This window comes from Manduca sexta, chromosome 26 (assembly GCF_014839805.1).
Source record: "Manduca sexta isolate Smith_Timp_Sample1 chromosome 26, JHU_Msex_v1.0, whole genome shotgun sequence".
NCBI lineage: Eukaryota > Metazoa > Arthropoda > Insecta > Lepidoptera > Sphingidae > Manduca > Manduca sexta.
Window position 1 is genome coordinate 16,117,855 of NC_051140.1, and position 16,332 is coordinate 16,134,186.

The 16,332-nt window shown below is 33.0% G+C and overlaps 2 protein-coding genes across 3 annotated transcripts in view; one reads left to right on the forward strand and one right to left on the reverse strand.

The window, feature by feature from the left end:
- Positions 1–487: 487 nt before the first annotated feature.
- Positions 488–8,038, forward strand: LOC115455326 (27 kDa hemolymph glycoprotein-like). The gene is made up of 7 exons (XM_037443705.1): positions 488–594; positions 4,714–4,826; positions 5,080–5,192; positions 5,641–5,804; positions 6,552–6,673; positions 7,398–7,538; positions 7,927–8,038. Exons 1-7 carry the CDS (start codon positions 555–557, stop codon positions 7,933–7,935), a joined length of 702 nt encoding a protein of 233 aa, XP_037299602.1. The 5' UTR covers positions 488–554; the 3' UTR covers positions 7,936–8,038.
- A 153-nt stretch (positions 8,039–8,191) lies between these two features.
- LOC115452570 (27 kDa hemolymph protein-like) overlaps positions 8,192–16,332 on the reverse strand; it is a 42,768-nt gene continuing 34,627 nt past the window's right edge. Inside the window, exons 5-8 of one of the 2 annotated variants that reach the window (XM_037443703.1) lie at positions 15,991–16,133; positions 13,672–13,812; positions 12,773–12,805; positions 8,192–11,751 (exon numbers count right to left, since the gene is read on the reverse strand). In XM_037443703.1, coding sequence (XP_037299600.1) covers positions 11,665–11,751; positions 12,773–12,805; positions 13,672–13,812; positions 15,991–16,133 — 404 coding nt within the window. In that variant the 3' untranslated portion in view covers positions 8,192–11,664. The remainder of the gene's footprint in view (positions 11,752–12,772; positions 12,806–13,671; positions 13,813–15,990; positions 16,134–16,332) is intronic. The other variant, XM_037443704.1, reaches the window with a different exon arrangement.

Here is a 16,332-nt window from a genome sequence, read left to right on the forward strand (position 1 = left end):
GATTATTTATTAACCATGTTTAGGTTTCGAATCTTTTCTAATAATACCCATTATTCCGATATTTAATTAAATTATATTTGTATCTTAGCACGGCAAATCTAGAAGATAATTTGAGTCTAATACAATTTTTCACATTGATACCACAACTTTCGTATTATAGATGTAATAAATCTTGTCAGGCATTTCTCTATATTATGTTGAATATGTGACGTCGGTGCCCTACATTAAAGCGTCTTAAGAAAGACACCGAAATTATAACAAAGACATAGTCTACTATGTTTGACAATCGCCCGAACAATTCAGACTAGTTTTTAATGACAGATCCATAAATAATCAAGTCTGGACACGACCAATCATCATTAGGTACCAATTAACCCTGGACCTTAAAATAGATCTTTCAATAAATCTACTGTTTCCAGAATAGGTCCCTAAAATGAGTCAACGATATGCTTACTCGTATATGTAGATAGTATAAAATGCGTGTCAAGCTATCGTAGAGCTTCAGTTGACATCCGTCAAGCTTATACACCGGTCTTGTTAGTAACTGTGCCACAATGATCTGGAAAACACTCATTGTTGCCTTCATGGCAACCGGTAAGTATAGTTTGATAACAGTAAATGATTATGTATCTAATTGTAACGGAAATTAGATTTAAAAATCGAATGTTTATCATGATGTTTAGTTAACAAAAATTTATGTTTATTCTTCGCTCGAGTTGTGGAATATTCTGGAACATCACAATAAATAAATACGTATTGTTGATAACGAAGTCAGTTCGAATATTTATAGTGTCATTGTTTATTTAACTTTTCTTAATTTGACTTCAATAATGCCCACCTCACTAACCCTGGCTGACGCGATGTCGGGTTAATGCTAAATATCGATTCTTTAAACTAGATATTCTGCAGTTTATTTTTATTATTTAACTAGGTTCTTTCTAAAGTTACTTACTTCCTGACCACTCAAATCATATTACCTAAAATCTCGCTCAAGTGATACTCGAACTAAAAGCTTCCACGGCCCTTTAAAGTCATATATATTGAAACACTATTCAACAAAGGAGACGTTTTTATCAAACTTAAATTTTATTTTAAATGATAAGGGTTATCATGTTTAAATCCTTTGTGTTTATAATTTCTGCTTTTTCGGGTAAAGTATCAAAGACATTGTAACAATTTTTTTTTCTGTTATTATAGTATAATGGTACATAATGTTTACTTTAATAATGATCAATATAAGAATATAAAGAATTGTCTACTTTCACGTATAGCTAGATTTCCTGATTAAGTAATGTAAAATTTTCTTGCAGCAAGTTAGCCAATGAATTGACGCAGTTTCATTCTGATAAGTTGCAATTTCCTTTATATTTTTCCTATTGCATTATTAACAATAGCGATAATTATCTGAGACATTATACTTAATATATTTTTTTTTTTAAACTAGAAGTAATTAAAATTCACGCTTTCATAATTCACCAGAGACATGCGTATAATAATTGTTTGACCGCATTATTATTACCTACCATTAAATTAGTAACGTTTCGAATATTTATAAAGATACCACTCTTTGTTGGTTAATATTAATCTGTTAAGTGTTTTACTGATGCACGTCCGTACATGCTACTTTCGGTTTGCGGTATTATAACTCAATAAGCAGAATAAAGAAAGCCCTTTAATTTCCTTAACACAAACGATTTTAACTATTTGATATTTTTAAATACATATGTATGTATATCTATGTAGTAAGTATAGAAAACACCTATTGATAGCCCTCATGGCGTTATATGCTAAGAAAAGTCGCGGATATGATGCCGCCAATGTTAATTGGAAGGTATTATGGTGTGTTCTTCACGAATAATTGTCTCTGGCTCAGAATATAGGATAACATTGTCTGGTATCAACCAAGAGGCAATCTTATTGTGGTAACGGAATTATATTACTTTTAAATGTATACAGTTATTATGTTATTATTTAGATAATATTATTATTTTGAAATGATAAACGCAAGAGTTAATGCGTTTTACAACAATAATTCCAGATATGAACATTGTATTGCTTTGTGTACTATTTATTATATAATATATTCATATTATGCTTTGCAGCTCTCTGGAATAATAATGAGAAATCGTTCATTTTGTTTTTGTTAAAAAATAACCTTAAAAGCAGCTAACCTTAATCAAATTTTATGCAAATTAATTATCGCAGTACATAGAATTAAGGCGTAAATGCCAGAACCGGAACATATATATTTCAAAACAAGAAAGCTGCAATAATTAAGCAATATAAGTTATCTTTAATTAATTGCTTTTATTTCGGGATACCATGCGTACCTAAAGTAATAATTAATCGATTTTTTACGTCTTACTTTAATTTTATAACAGTTACGTGATTCTTATTCATAGCATTTCTCGAGCAGAACATTCGTTGTCATCTTTTTAATATTATGATTGTCCAGGGGTGATCATTAGATAAAACTAAATGCACACTGCAGTCGCCCACATTACGCCACGGCAAAGAAATAGATGGCAAATTTAGACCTAACACTTGTTACCAAGAATGCGTCATTACAGGAAGCCACATTGCATTTTATCCAATCACCGGACCTAATGTGGATTATGAAGTAATGTTTTGCTATACAGGGTAATTTGCAACTTTATCACATATAACTTAAGGTGTACAAGTCGATTCCTTATTACTAATATTGTTAAATTTGTAATGTTCTCTCCGCTACGTTTCCTACACTTTATTAACAAAATGTATTCTTCGTAAGATTTAGTACATATCAAATTCCGTATTATGTAATTTTATATATAAATTTGTTTAAACAATGAGCAATATCTCTATGACATTCGTGTGCTATAATATCATCCGCATATTCTATCAGATACATGTTATGAAGTATCAGTACTCTGTTCCGTTGGCGCTCGGCGTCCATTGCATCGAGTCGTATTGTGCCGGCAGCGGACAGGCGTACGGGCACTAAACTCGTTTATGCCCCTCTTCCTGTGCACTCGCATCAGCCCATTTACCAATTTACTTGATCAGGCGATCACTTGACCGGGGTTCATGACAGAATTGGCCGCCACGTTGTCTTTTGTGCACATTCTACCAAATCTACAGTTGTTACATATAGAGTTCGCGGCGATCTTCGTATCTAAGTACTCCACTATTATGTATAAATGTGAAATCTTTGATATGTTTGGAAGAAATTTGGCACCTAACTTTACAATAAAATGTCTGAGTAATTTATAGGCTTCTTTTTATGTGGATTAAGTGTACTGCAGGACTTCTTATTGCGTACCATCCTTAAAATTACAAAATTCGAATATACTTTTTTTAGGTCAATAAATTCCCATCTCTCAGTCAATTAAGATTTAAAAAAAGAATCCCGCGTGAATTGACTACATAGTTCCATTAGTAAATTATTAAAACATATTACATGTGATAAATTCTGACAACATAGCCCGGTGCCCGCCACAGCCCAGTTTTAAAAAATCCTAATAAAACTTTACCAAACCCACACTACTTTTAAATGAAACGCATAGTCTCTCACAATCCGATTTGCTAAATAGTTTAATCTTGTTACGTTTTAGGAAGTCTAATGGATACGTCACTGCGAACGATCAGACTAATTTGTAAATTATTCAATCAGCTTAATCATTTGTTTGGTTCGAATGAACGGGTTATACTTCCCATATAACAAAGGTCTGTAAAGAGTCAGACGCATCGTTTTTTTAATCTACTGAATAATGAGGCATGCAGACGTTCGCTTGGAAGTCACTTTCGCTTCTCTTGAAAGGGATAACACGTTCCGAAGAGTTATTTCAAAGATTTAAAATTATTTCATCACTATTGCCATTAAAAGATTATTTTGGATTTTGATATATACTAATGACTGCTAGGTCATGTTGTGTGTCAATTATTTTGAAGAATTTGCCCTTTTTAACAGTACCTAAACAGTATCCCGAATTTAAGACTGCGAATAATTGTTAATAATTTCTATTTCTTCTCTACATACGTTTGTGGCTTAATCAAAGTTATATTAATAAATAAATTAATCAAAATATGAATAGATAATACGAACAATGACCCAGACCCCACACATTTGATTATGAATATTAAATAATATTATTTGTTTTATATTTATCTGTTTTTCGGTCAGAGGTCGTTAGTAATTGATTACACCCATCGCCTTTGATCATTTGTTACGGTAACTTTTATTAACAAGTCAGTGCTATGGGAATAAATGATGATAGGGACAAATTGGTTTTTAAACATACGCATGTAGGCAGGTTATTGACTATTAGACGACATTTCGACAAGTTTTTATCGTATGAGACGTGGGATTAATTCGTATACAGAAGTACGTTCCTTTACCTTATGCTTTCATATTAAATAAAACATCAGAGAACTGAAGCAAAGTTGTATCTTAATATAAGCCAATCACAGCGCCCCTGTGCCTACGTATTGCTATGGTATCCCGTATTCACAAATAATATTTAGCTAAGTAAGGAGCAGTGCTGTTATAATAAGACTGTTTCTCAGTACCTACTAGCATGATAGACTACTTGGTCATTTCCACAATTGCCTATCTGCGTTACTTTGCCCATAGTTGTCATGAATTTGACCATTTTCAATTTAACGATTCAATTTATGTTTTATAATATCGTTGGACAGTGTTAATGAATAGTAACTAATGTATCGCATTTTCAGCTGTTCTAGCGCAAGAAATAGATTTGAGCGACCAGCGCCGCGAACAGTACAGGAACATGCTCGCAGCGCAGTGCAGGAAAATGGGTGCCGAGGACAAAGTCAAAGATGTCGAAGTACGTCAATCGTATTTTTTTCTTTATATTATATTTAAGCAAACGAACAAAGTTGAATAAAAAATACAAATAATTTAAAACATAGCAAGTTTATGGGAAATTTCCCACTTGTAGCCACTCGTGCGCCCTTGGCATCCTCCTCGTGCGCATGCACATTGTCTAGACGTCTCCTGTCTAATAATGATTGGCTGTAAGTCACAACCTATAATAAGTGCACCAATCTATTATAAAATTTTAAATTATTTCATTCTAGAGCTCAGTTCGTAACTTCGTCGAATGCCTGAGAGGTATTGTCGATCCCCAAGCAATTAAGAAAGAGATTGAAGAAGCTAAGCCGAAAGGAGAACTTGACGAGGTTTTCAAGAAGTAAGTAAATTATCTTGCACATTTTTACAAGGAAATAAATCAGTATTCCTGTACTTCTCATCTTCTCTGTATACTGTAACACGTTATGGTTAATAAGCTACCGTGTTTATTCATTTGATAGTCATCTTTATTCGCATGTGTCGATCTTGATACTCTTCCACGTAGCGTGAAATTATATTCCACATACCCGATTGACGTATGGGAATAACTTGAATAGACTAAGCATGGTATAATTAGAAAGTAAAAGATCTGCTTTGCGGGCGCCACTTTTGTTTTTTCATTTCAAACCTCACGTTTTCAGTACAAGAAATAGTTAATACATGAAATAGTTGTTATAGTACTAGTATAGTCTCACATTTTACCACGTTATATTTCTTTTTTATTTTCCTGATCAGGCTATGCCAAATATTAAGTCAAACTATGACTCACTGTTACTATTTGAACATAGGTACTGCGCCAAGGCCCCCGTACTCAAGACCTGCATCAGCTCGTTGTTGGATGGAGTCAGGCCTTGCGTGGACAAAGTGGCGATCGATCACTATGGCCCCTTGCTGAACACCACCAACCAGCTTATTGATTTCGTCTGTTATAAGGATGGAGAGAGGATCGCTTGTAAGTGTTCTTATACAGTAAACGGCACATAATGTTTTCTTATGTTTACGCGAATGTTAGATATTAAAAGTATGTTGCTGATTTTATCGCGGTTTTTTTATATTATAATTTTCTTCCGACGTTTCGAAGACTTTGCAGCCTTTGTAGTGACGAGGCGGACTGAGGTGTTGGTCATCCGAAAAGTTAATATCAATATCTACTTAGATACGTTTTACAATTACACATATCTTTTAAATTTTAGTTGTTGGAATGAGCTCACAGTGACTTGAAGTATAGCACTCGATCTCGTGGGTTCCGATTTAATAAAATGTAGAACATGATCTCAGGCTAGTGCAAGCTTCCAACCATCTTATCTATTAAAATTCGGACGTTTTTTTAATTTTAATAGCCTCGCAAATCGTCCTGAGTAGGAATTGGTGTTCTTTGGCAAGAATTTGTTGCTTGTTTAGTCGTAGATAATGATAGGAGCCTTCTTCAGAGCGTTCTGAATGACGGATTGAACAATTCCCTCTGGTGGTAAACGTTATGAAAAGGCATAAACCAGCACACGTACTTTGCACTATAAAGCGCTGCGTGCAAAGTGTTAGTCACCTTAACAAATAATATTATGAACGACCAGTGATGACATAAGATAAATTCCATACCTCTGTAATTTCAATCGTAAAAAGTTACTATGTTATAGTAACTATTTGCACCTCTACCTTCTGGTATTAGACACGAGCTCATATCCACAATGACTTGTTGCAGTGTTCATCGCTCACGGAGGCAGCGAATGTTTCAAGAACAGCACCGAAGACCTGAAGAAGTGCGCCGAAGAGATGAAGAACTCTTTCCCTAGTGTTGAGGCTGCCAAAGCGATGAGTTTGCCGGTAAATAGATTGTTTTCTTTAATTGTTTTACAAATTATATCTATAATTTTTAAAATCTGCCACCAACTTATATACATATATATTATTAGTTTATAATCTGCAGATTACAACTATTGCGGCTCGCAAATGTGGTTCGCACTGGGTGTCTAGGGGGAGCGAGTTTCCGCTATTTGATATGTAATTCGTAACTAAAATATTTGTATACATACAAACAAGTTGCTCGCCTAGATGGTAAGCTAGACTGACCATTGACATTACGAACATCACACAAGCTTGTAGGAAAAGTAACGGGGCGATGGTGGTAAATATTCATCGCTACTCATGAACACAATAACATGAATAGACGTTGTAGAATTGCCGAAGTCGTGAAACGAAATGGCCGTATTGTACTGTACCTATTATCTAAGCATAAAAATGATACGTACATATTATGAACGTAGCTTTATTATTCTGAAAGCGCTTTCAGGATATTCCACATGGCGAAACAAACCACAATACTTATTATCAAGTACTATTACTTAGTATAGGAAAAAATATTACGTTTATCTAGGCTGTATGGCACCGACATTTGCCCTTCCTCAAAGAAAATAAAAAAACTTATAGAAAAGAGTATATAATACACACTAGAGAAAACTTATAGTTTCCTGTAACAAACATTTTAGTGACAAAAAATACGTTGATTGTACTTTTCCGTGAAAATAAAAAAAAATATTCCATTGTGTAGGACAAATGCGGGAAGTTTGACGATCTGACAACGTGTATGGTGACTTCCTTGGAGAAGTGTGAGAACCCAACGCCAGCCAACATGGCGGAGTCGCTGCTCAAATTCATTCGCAAGGACTCTCCCTGCAATGCCGCTGTACCGGTGAGACAATAGTTTGTTTTTTGGGTATTTTTGATACAATGACATATATTAAATGGTGATTTTAGTAAATAAATTGTAGGTAAAATATTTGTTTCATAAATAAATGGAGAAAAGTGGTATTTGAATTATAATAAAGTTTGCAACCTCGCTTTTGTATCTGACAAATATTTTGTGAACATGTTTCTATATTTTATAGAAATATTGGAAGACCTTTCCAACTTGATTCAAATTCGCTATATTAATTCTTATTTCTTTACCAGACGTATGATTGTTATTAAAGCTTAATATAAAACTTCAGTCCTTTTTTTAAGGAAAGCTGTTTTATATGAACAAAATAGAATATAAAATACTACTCTCTACTTTAATGATAATTTGTTTTCAATTACAGAAAGACTGATGGGAATGCTTATTTCGTGTCTACAGTTCAAGCAGACTTGAGTGAGATCACGTGCCATTGTAAACATCGTATCAATCAATAAAGTATGCGATCAAATTTTTTACTCAACTTTTTTATTTCTCTACCATATAGATATAAGATTTTACTCACACGGTTACTTATTAATATAATCTTTTATAATTGCAAAAATAGCGTTGTTATCTTACATGAAACCAAAGGGATACTTGAACAGATATAATTAAATAAGCAACAACAATTTTTCATCTCATCATTTATTTGCAAAATAACACTTATCAAAAAGCGACATTTATGTAAATTTATCACAAATAATAAACAGCCCACAACATCGACCCTACAATACTTAAAACTAACAGAAACTTAAACCAGAGACATCTCTAGCGCAACTTACTTGGAGGTGTTTAGGAGGCAATATGATAAGAAATAATAAATTTATTTACATTAAAGTCGTTTTGGAAACTTACTCATTTTTATAAGTTGTTTACCTTTTTTGTATAACTCTTAATAATTTGTTTAAAAAATAAGTATTTGAATTAAAAAAAAAATATATTGTTTATGTCGTTATATAAATTGTACGTGAGATAAATGGATTAGTAAGCAATATATTTTTTCCTTGTACAACGATATCGTACACTATACGCCTCAGACTATACACACTAGGGATGTCCCGACACATTAAAATATACAATAGGGATGTTGACCGGTGTTATAACTTGTACTATAGAGTAAACATAAAAACGAATACAAACCCCAATAAAACAAACTATAAATTTAAAATGCGCGTAAATTATATGTAAAGGTCAAAGCACTCTACTGTCTCTTTCTTTCAATGAAGGGTACAATGTAGATGTAGTGTGGTAATATGATATATTGCGGACTCTTTAAACCTTTAGTAGCTTTAGTTTAGTGTTTATAAATGTAGTTAAAATAATATTGTCAACATCCCCAATGGAATATTTAACATCGATGTCGCTCAAGAAAGTGATTAATTACTGCTATCGATCTAAATTTTTGTGCCATACTGAAGCTTATTTAATACAACTAGACTGATTTTGTGCAATTTTACTATTTCGTTTAATAATATGTATTCATGATGATATTTATATGCAAAGAAATATGTAAATATATTTTTGGCTTTATTGAATTTTTAAATATTTTCTCAGAATATATCTATGGAAAAATAGCATTTTGATCGATATATCTAAATAGTATATTTACGATTTTAAAGTTAACTTTCTATAAAATATATTAAATACAATAAATTGAAAAATAGGCCTTTTTGTGAATAATAATAATTTTGTGAGTAAAACTCACAAAAATATTTAAGGCTTAATGAAAATAATTGTTCTTATCGTTAAACGCAATAAAAACCAAATGAACACTGCTTGTAAGCTGATTTATAAAATAATTACGTATAAAAAACTTGATTCCTTAAAAAAATATAAAAAGCATGGTAATTAATGGAAGTACAACAAATATTGTATTCCAATAAAATAATTCAATAAATTTGTAAATGAAATATATATTGACAGTATTTTAAAACCTCTACAAACACCGAATAGTGACGGTAATATAATATAATTTATAACCCGTGATACGTAGTAAAAGTTAAATTATAATATTTATGCAAATATAGTTATTTGGAAATGTAGCAGTAATCAGGGCTCGGAACTAGTAAACAGACGGTTTTATAGCGTATTTCGTCTCCGATATGAAGTAAAGAACCTTTCTAAAGCCGGGGAAAGAGAGCGGGCGTGAAAATGGTTCCCTAATCTTGAAGATATTTAGGGCCTTGCAGCGACAATAAAACTACTTCTAAATTGTATTAGAAAACTCCGCACAAAGTTTTACCCGCGCTGGGAATTGAATCAAAGACGTCCCAGTCCAAATCCGCTGCCCATATACGAATAAAGCAACAGCCTTATAATTCTGGAAGCAATTCAGTGGAACCCGAAGACGAATAGAAAATAAAAAAAAATACATACACAAATCCATTTAAAACTATGTTCAGTTCTTGAGCCCTGGCAATAAAACACTAACTTCACACCATACATTCTGAACAAGGTCAGTACATAACTCAATAAAAATTGATCAAACACCAATAAACTAAAAATAATAAACTAAACACTACTTACTATAAAGTTCCCGCCTAAAAACCAACTAACAAGTCTGTAACAAAGTCATCAATCAAAAGCTATGAAATAAACTGCCGTTTTTAATAACTATCTAGATAACTTTTTCAATCAATCGCGAAAATTGTCCAATCAAAACAATGTTCTTTTTGTCATTTTTACAAATAACTTATTCTGATTGGTTTATTCTCGGGATCGAATCTACGATTAAGATCGGGATCGATTATTGAAAAACGGCCGATTATGTGTAGACTAACATCTGGTGGTAATTGCATTCGTTAGATCGAACTGATTTTCGTTTCTCTTACGAACTGATTTTCTACTAAATATTTTTAATTAATTTATACAGGAAGCATAAAAAATATGTTTCTTTTAAAGCCAGCCGTATATCTATTTACTTACAAGCCTAAGCATTTGGAGGGTATAATGTTTGGCCGCGAAATTTTGGCGCTAAAATATCCATTTATATATAAGAGATATGTATTCTGTGATACGGGGATGTACAATAAAACATTTTTATAAAAATTATCACCAACGTAAATATAAATGTATAAAAGTCTTTATATGTACCACCGTTACCACATTCGTATGACGTCATTCATAAGTTACACTTACATAAAACACATCACCTTCACTGGTCTGTGCATACACAACGTTACTAAGCTATGCTAACATGTATAGCATTACGATTATATATGTTTACGCAAATATATAAAAAAAAACTGATTTTATAGCGGCAAATTATAATTTTATTATGTTTCGAAGATTGCAGCCTTCATGGAAACATCAGGAGGAAATTATAATTTAAAAAAGCCGCGATAAACTCCGAAAATATATAGATTCATTTCTATGTATTAAAATATTTGTTGAAGTATTTTTATATTATATTTTTTTATTTTATATTACAACGTCTATCAACTTGTTTGTGATCACTTTGACATACGAAAGGCGTTATAAGTCAATTTTAAAGGATGTTTTCTTTGGAACTCACATCTCAATGTATATTAAAATGTTTACAAATCATATACATCGATTATATATTTTTTAGTAGGACTGGTCTCTATATTAATGTGTTCAATATTTAACAGTGTTCCTAGCGTATAATCACAAATTAATTAAGTCACATGGCGTTCGAGATTTTCATGGCATAAGCAACATCTTTTTTGAAACATATCTTAACATAGCTTCAAATATTTAACATCACTGTTATGTATGCACAAATCCTGTCTTACACATATACTTACAAGCAAATAATCATAACATCAAGCTATCATTAAGTAATAAATTGTTCATGTATCAAGCGCCATATTGTAACATTCTTTTGCTATCATCCATTCAGTTGTACAGTGGCGTTTAAAAATCTTCATCTCAAAAATAGTAACAGTTTTATTCTTAATAAAAACAATTGATATAGGTAAACAATAAAAGAAAAGGGGTTAAAACCGAAGTTAAATTTCAAAATGGCCGTCTGCACTAAAAGTTTAAGCATCGTATTTGGGCATTTCTAACATTCACGCCTAAACGAAACACCCATACTTCGAACCAGCAATAACACTACTTATACATTTCTAATATATATTTAAACGAAGACCGCTGTAAGAAGACCCATGGCGATCGTTGCAACTGTGACGGGAAGGACGTTGGCCGAGTTGGGTTTGGACTTTTCCTGAAATTTTAAATATATATTTTTATTAATATTTGATAATATAATATATTAAACCCAATTTCTTTAGTTAAATGTGTTGATGTTACAATATCATGATATTAATTTTTAATTCAATTCGGTTTGTAAAGTTAAACCATTTTTTTTAATGTAATGCATGACTAAAAGGCTCGAAACGCTCGTTAGTTGATGTGTTTTAGCTCTCTGGTACCCTCAAAAGGGGGATTTGAGAATAATGTATTTTTTTTATATAAAAAATTATTCGTATAGCCCGCGTTTCCCACTGACATGCACAACAACACATAAGTAATGTGTCATCTCTTCTTATTTTTTAAAGTAGGATTTCTCAAAAATGTCTTTAGTCCAGTTCAACTAGGTATTTTACTAATGAGGCATCTTGTTGAATAAAAAATAATAATTCCTACAAAAACTGCCTTAATCGAATTTTGTCTGAGTCTGAAATACTATTCCTAATTAAAAACTCAAATTCATTATGATCATTTTTAGAACATGTGAAGTTAAACAACACGTATTCGGTATCACATCGCGATAAACACATTACATCACATAAGCATAAAAGTCCATGTCTATAAATGGAACATTTAATTATATATTTTATTTTTATTATAAGTTCTCAGATCCAAACACTATCTCAATACCAAAGAGTATATTTTCCCACTAAAATAAACATGCTTTTATAACTATCGTAACTTGACGTAATCTGTATAATAAATTTATTTTGCCTAATTCATTGCACTTTTAAAATTAAAGAGACCCAATACCAAAGATATAATTTTAACGATAAAAAAACTAATGGCCTTTATACTATTTCAATAATTAAATTGTAATCCTTACTCTATTAATTCCAAAACCCTTTTATTTAAATAGGTCTCTATAATTCAAAATGAGCAGTACAAGTTCAACATAATACAAAAACGTCACAACCCAACATAGTATTATGCGATGAAAGGACATACACAAAACATACACACACAAAATAAACTCCAATACCCATACAACTTACACGGCCTCTAGATTTGCCTTTGTCACCGCGGGCCTGGTGGAAATATTGTGTTAAATTAGCTTAGTGTTACAAGGTATTAGTGACGAGGAGTTTTTTTTTTGAAATACAGACCCCACATCCACACCGGGGGGACAAGCGAATGGGATACTACGAACCCCCCGGCTTAACGACTGCGAGGCCCTGGAGGAAGGGAGGAAGAGAGGGCGCCGAGAAATTAACATTTTAATTTAACTAAGTGACAAAATTTTATTTCTTTAAATATTATGGTGCAGTAATTTCTTTTGTGGGACAAATATATTGGTAAATTTCGAACAAAAGTCAACTCCATAAAAGATGGCTTGCCCAGTAATAGATCAGTATTTATTACAAAGCTACTATTACTACAATTAATTTACCAACAATTAACCTTGAGAATGTTATAAACTACGTGTGAGCATAGGTCGTTCTTGCTTCTGTCTCGCTGGATACTGTTACATAATCGTTATACACATACTTGTATTAGAATTAATTACAGTAAAGTATTATACAAACTACATATTTTAAACAAAAATTATCTACTAACAATGAATTGTAAAAACTGTTAAATTTAATTAATAAATAACTAAATATAACAACAATACAAAAATAAAATAAATATCTAAATGAATCAAAATAAATTGTGTTAAATGTTCCTACCCACAATTAATCAAACTTGATGTAATCACTTCAAACTATCGAATATGTTTTGTTTATTACTTAATAAAAACTCATGTTCAACCTAGTGTAGCTTTAAAACGCAATAGTATATTGAAAAAAAAAATGCACATCATTTCATATTGTTTCAAATCATTACTTCAATTTTGATTATTATGTCGGTTAGATCATTTTGCACATGACGTTCTAAATGACACGTGACTTACCATGAACTCCTTGCACGGCGTCACATTGCGAATGAACTTGAACAGAGACTCGACAATATTAGCGGAAGTCGGTTTCTCGCAGGTCTCCAACACTTTCACAGTACACTCCTGCAGCGTCGTTATCTTACCGCACTGTTTCTCCTGTAATCAATTTATACAATATTGTAAACCCTATATGATTGATTCCCTCCTAGCCGAATTTCGGCCACAGCGGCCAATTTCAACGGAGATCAGCCAGGTACGTAGGATCTATTATAGTGCACAAGTGTGTGCGCAATACACAGGTGCACTCTCTGTTCCTTCACTCTCATAGTCCGGTGAGACGGCGATGCGACATGACCGGAGAGAGATCAGGATATTAACACTATAAAGTAATTTAAAAAAAGTTGAGTGTAATAACCCATTTACTAGCGGAATGTTTGACAGCTACATGACATTACGCGTGTCACGGGAATATAACCTTATTATTAACTACATAATAAGGTTATTTTTCCGTGACACGCGTAATGTCATGTAGCTGTTATGTTTACCGGCAAACATTCCGCTGATAAAGGGGATAAATTCGAACAAAATATTTGTTTCATCTGTTTGTGAACATTTGAAATGTTTTTTTATAAGGACGTGGCAAAGTGACCTCGCTGAACTTGATGGTCAATGGAGTAGGATCCATGCAGTTTCGACTGATTAGAAATGATTATCCCTCACCAGTCGACACAATTATGACGTACTGTTATAATATATATATTTTGTTGAAAATATACATACATATACATAACTATACATATCAGTTGTAGGCTGATGAGATGAGATACATAAGTAAACTTAGATTTTTGTATAATAATTTATTTTGTTCACGCGAATGTTAGACTTCAAAATGAAACTATGTTTTCGAATTTTATAGTGGATTCTATTTAAAATTTTTGTAAATAATTGTAAATTCAACCTGTTATTCAAGAATTGTTAAAGCTTTACGTTTCCGGAATCGGATATATTTATACTAACCGACACGACATCCGACACGATAAATGATAACGAATATCATACATGTATGTATTTGTTACAATTTAATACAAAAAACATAGCATGTTCTTCATTACCATTAAGGAAGGTGTGATGAAATTATTTTATCTTATAGATTTTATTCAAGGCAATACCTAAAATTCACTGAATTATAAGCATGTAAAGGTAACAATAAAAATGTCAGGCCAATAAATATGTCATTTTAAGAATATTATAATTTGAATATGCATAAAACCGTAGAAGATATTGTTAAGGTCGGCACGATTAAAACATCGGTATCATTGCGCGAACGAAATAACAATAGGTCGTAAAAAAAAAAAAACATTTCCCAGCATATTAATGATACAAAACCCGAAGCAATGCTTGTATGGCGTATTACGGTACGACCGCCGTGATTGGGTTTTGGGTTCGATGCCAGGGTCGAGTGTGATCTCTGCCCAAGATCCGAATCCTGCAAAGGTTGCGGTTGCATGCACTTGCGCACCCGCGACCTTCGATATTAGAGAGTGAGAGTCGAATGGCGGGGTTTTAGTCGGTAGGACGGTTTATACCGGCGAGTTCGGCAGAAATCCGTAAACGGATTTCCGCGTGTTAAAAAAAAAGAGTCGGTGATGATAGAAATTTCCTGCACATTATAATTTTTGCATCCGAAGGCAGCTGAGCCGTTGGCCCAACTGAAGACAATTGGTAACTGACATGACTGGTCATGACCGTCGGGCACAACCAATCCACTTATCTATCTGTCTGAAGTCTAGAATTATGCCCCGCAAATAACATTAAGATCGCCCCTTATTACACAGTTCATTAGCTGGTGAAATGTGATAACACCTGATTAGCCTTGAAAAGAGATATGATGATACTCTGTTATGATAATGAATGTTTTTTGCACTTTCAGCGCCTGACATTACATCGATACTGTAATAACGACTTAATCAATGCATTAATTACGTGAATTCTACATAAGATTCCTCACAGCTCGCGCGCGGACTGTATGTATGTGTATGGTGTGTACCACACAGTCTTTTAATGTTGTTGAGGTAGAGTTGATGTCAAAGGCGACCATTTAGCGATTGTTGTTTATTTGAGTTTACAAAAGTTGATTATTAAAAATAGTTAAAATGTTAGTCATGTTGATTGCACGATGGCTTTAGGTGAACTGAACGCGAATACATTGATATAATGAAAATGACATAGTAACGTAAAATGCTGAATCGCCCGTGCAACTATAGGTACACGGCGAGTTACAATGTGCGGTTTGTATAGCATAAACCGTACAGTATGTAATAAGGAGGCACTCACGTCAAAGGTCAGTGTAGGCAGGTCTCCGGTGGCGATGTTGTCCACTTTGAAGGATACGTCTTCATCAAGGGTCTTGTTGGCGCACGCCTCCAGCTCCGGCCGCTTTTCCTGGAAGCACTCTTGACCACCCTCGGCAATGAACACTGGAACAAATCAATTAGTATTATCAATTTCAACTTATATGGTGGTCTGTACTCGTTGGTCTTTGCATAATATGTTGTCGCTTAGCACGTTTTTTTGTGTCAAGCGACAGTTCTGCCACTTTGTTTTGATTATATATTCTTCATCACTACAATTTAAGAAACCGAAAAAGTAGCACTAAATATTGAAGATATAATTGAT

Coding starts and splice junctions, on each gene's coding strand:
- LOC115455326 (XM_037443705.1), top strand. CDS start 555: ATGATCTGGAAAACACTCATTGTTGCCTTCATGGCAACCG. Junction 595..4,713: donor TGTTGCCTTCATGGCAACCG/GTAAGTATAGTT, acceptor TCGCATTTTCAG/CTGTTCTAGCGCAAGAAATA. Junction 6,674..7,397: donor CCAAAGCGATGAGTTTGCCG/GTAAATAGATTG, acceptor TCCATTGTGTAG/GACAAATGCGGGAAGTTTGA.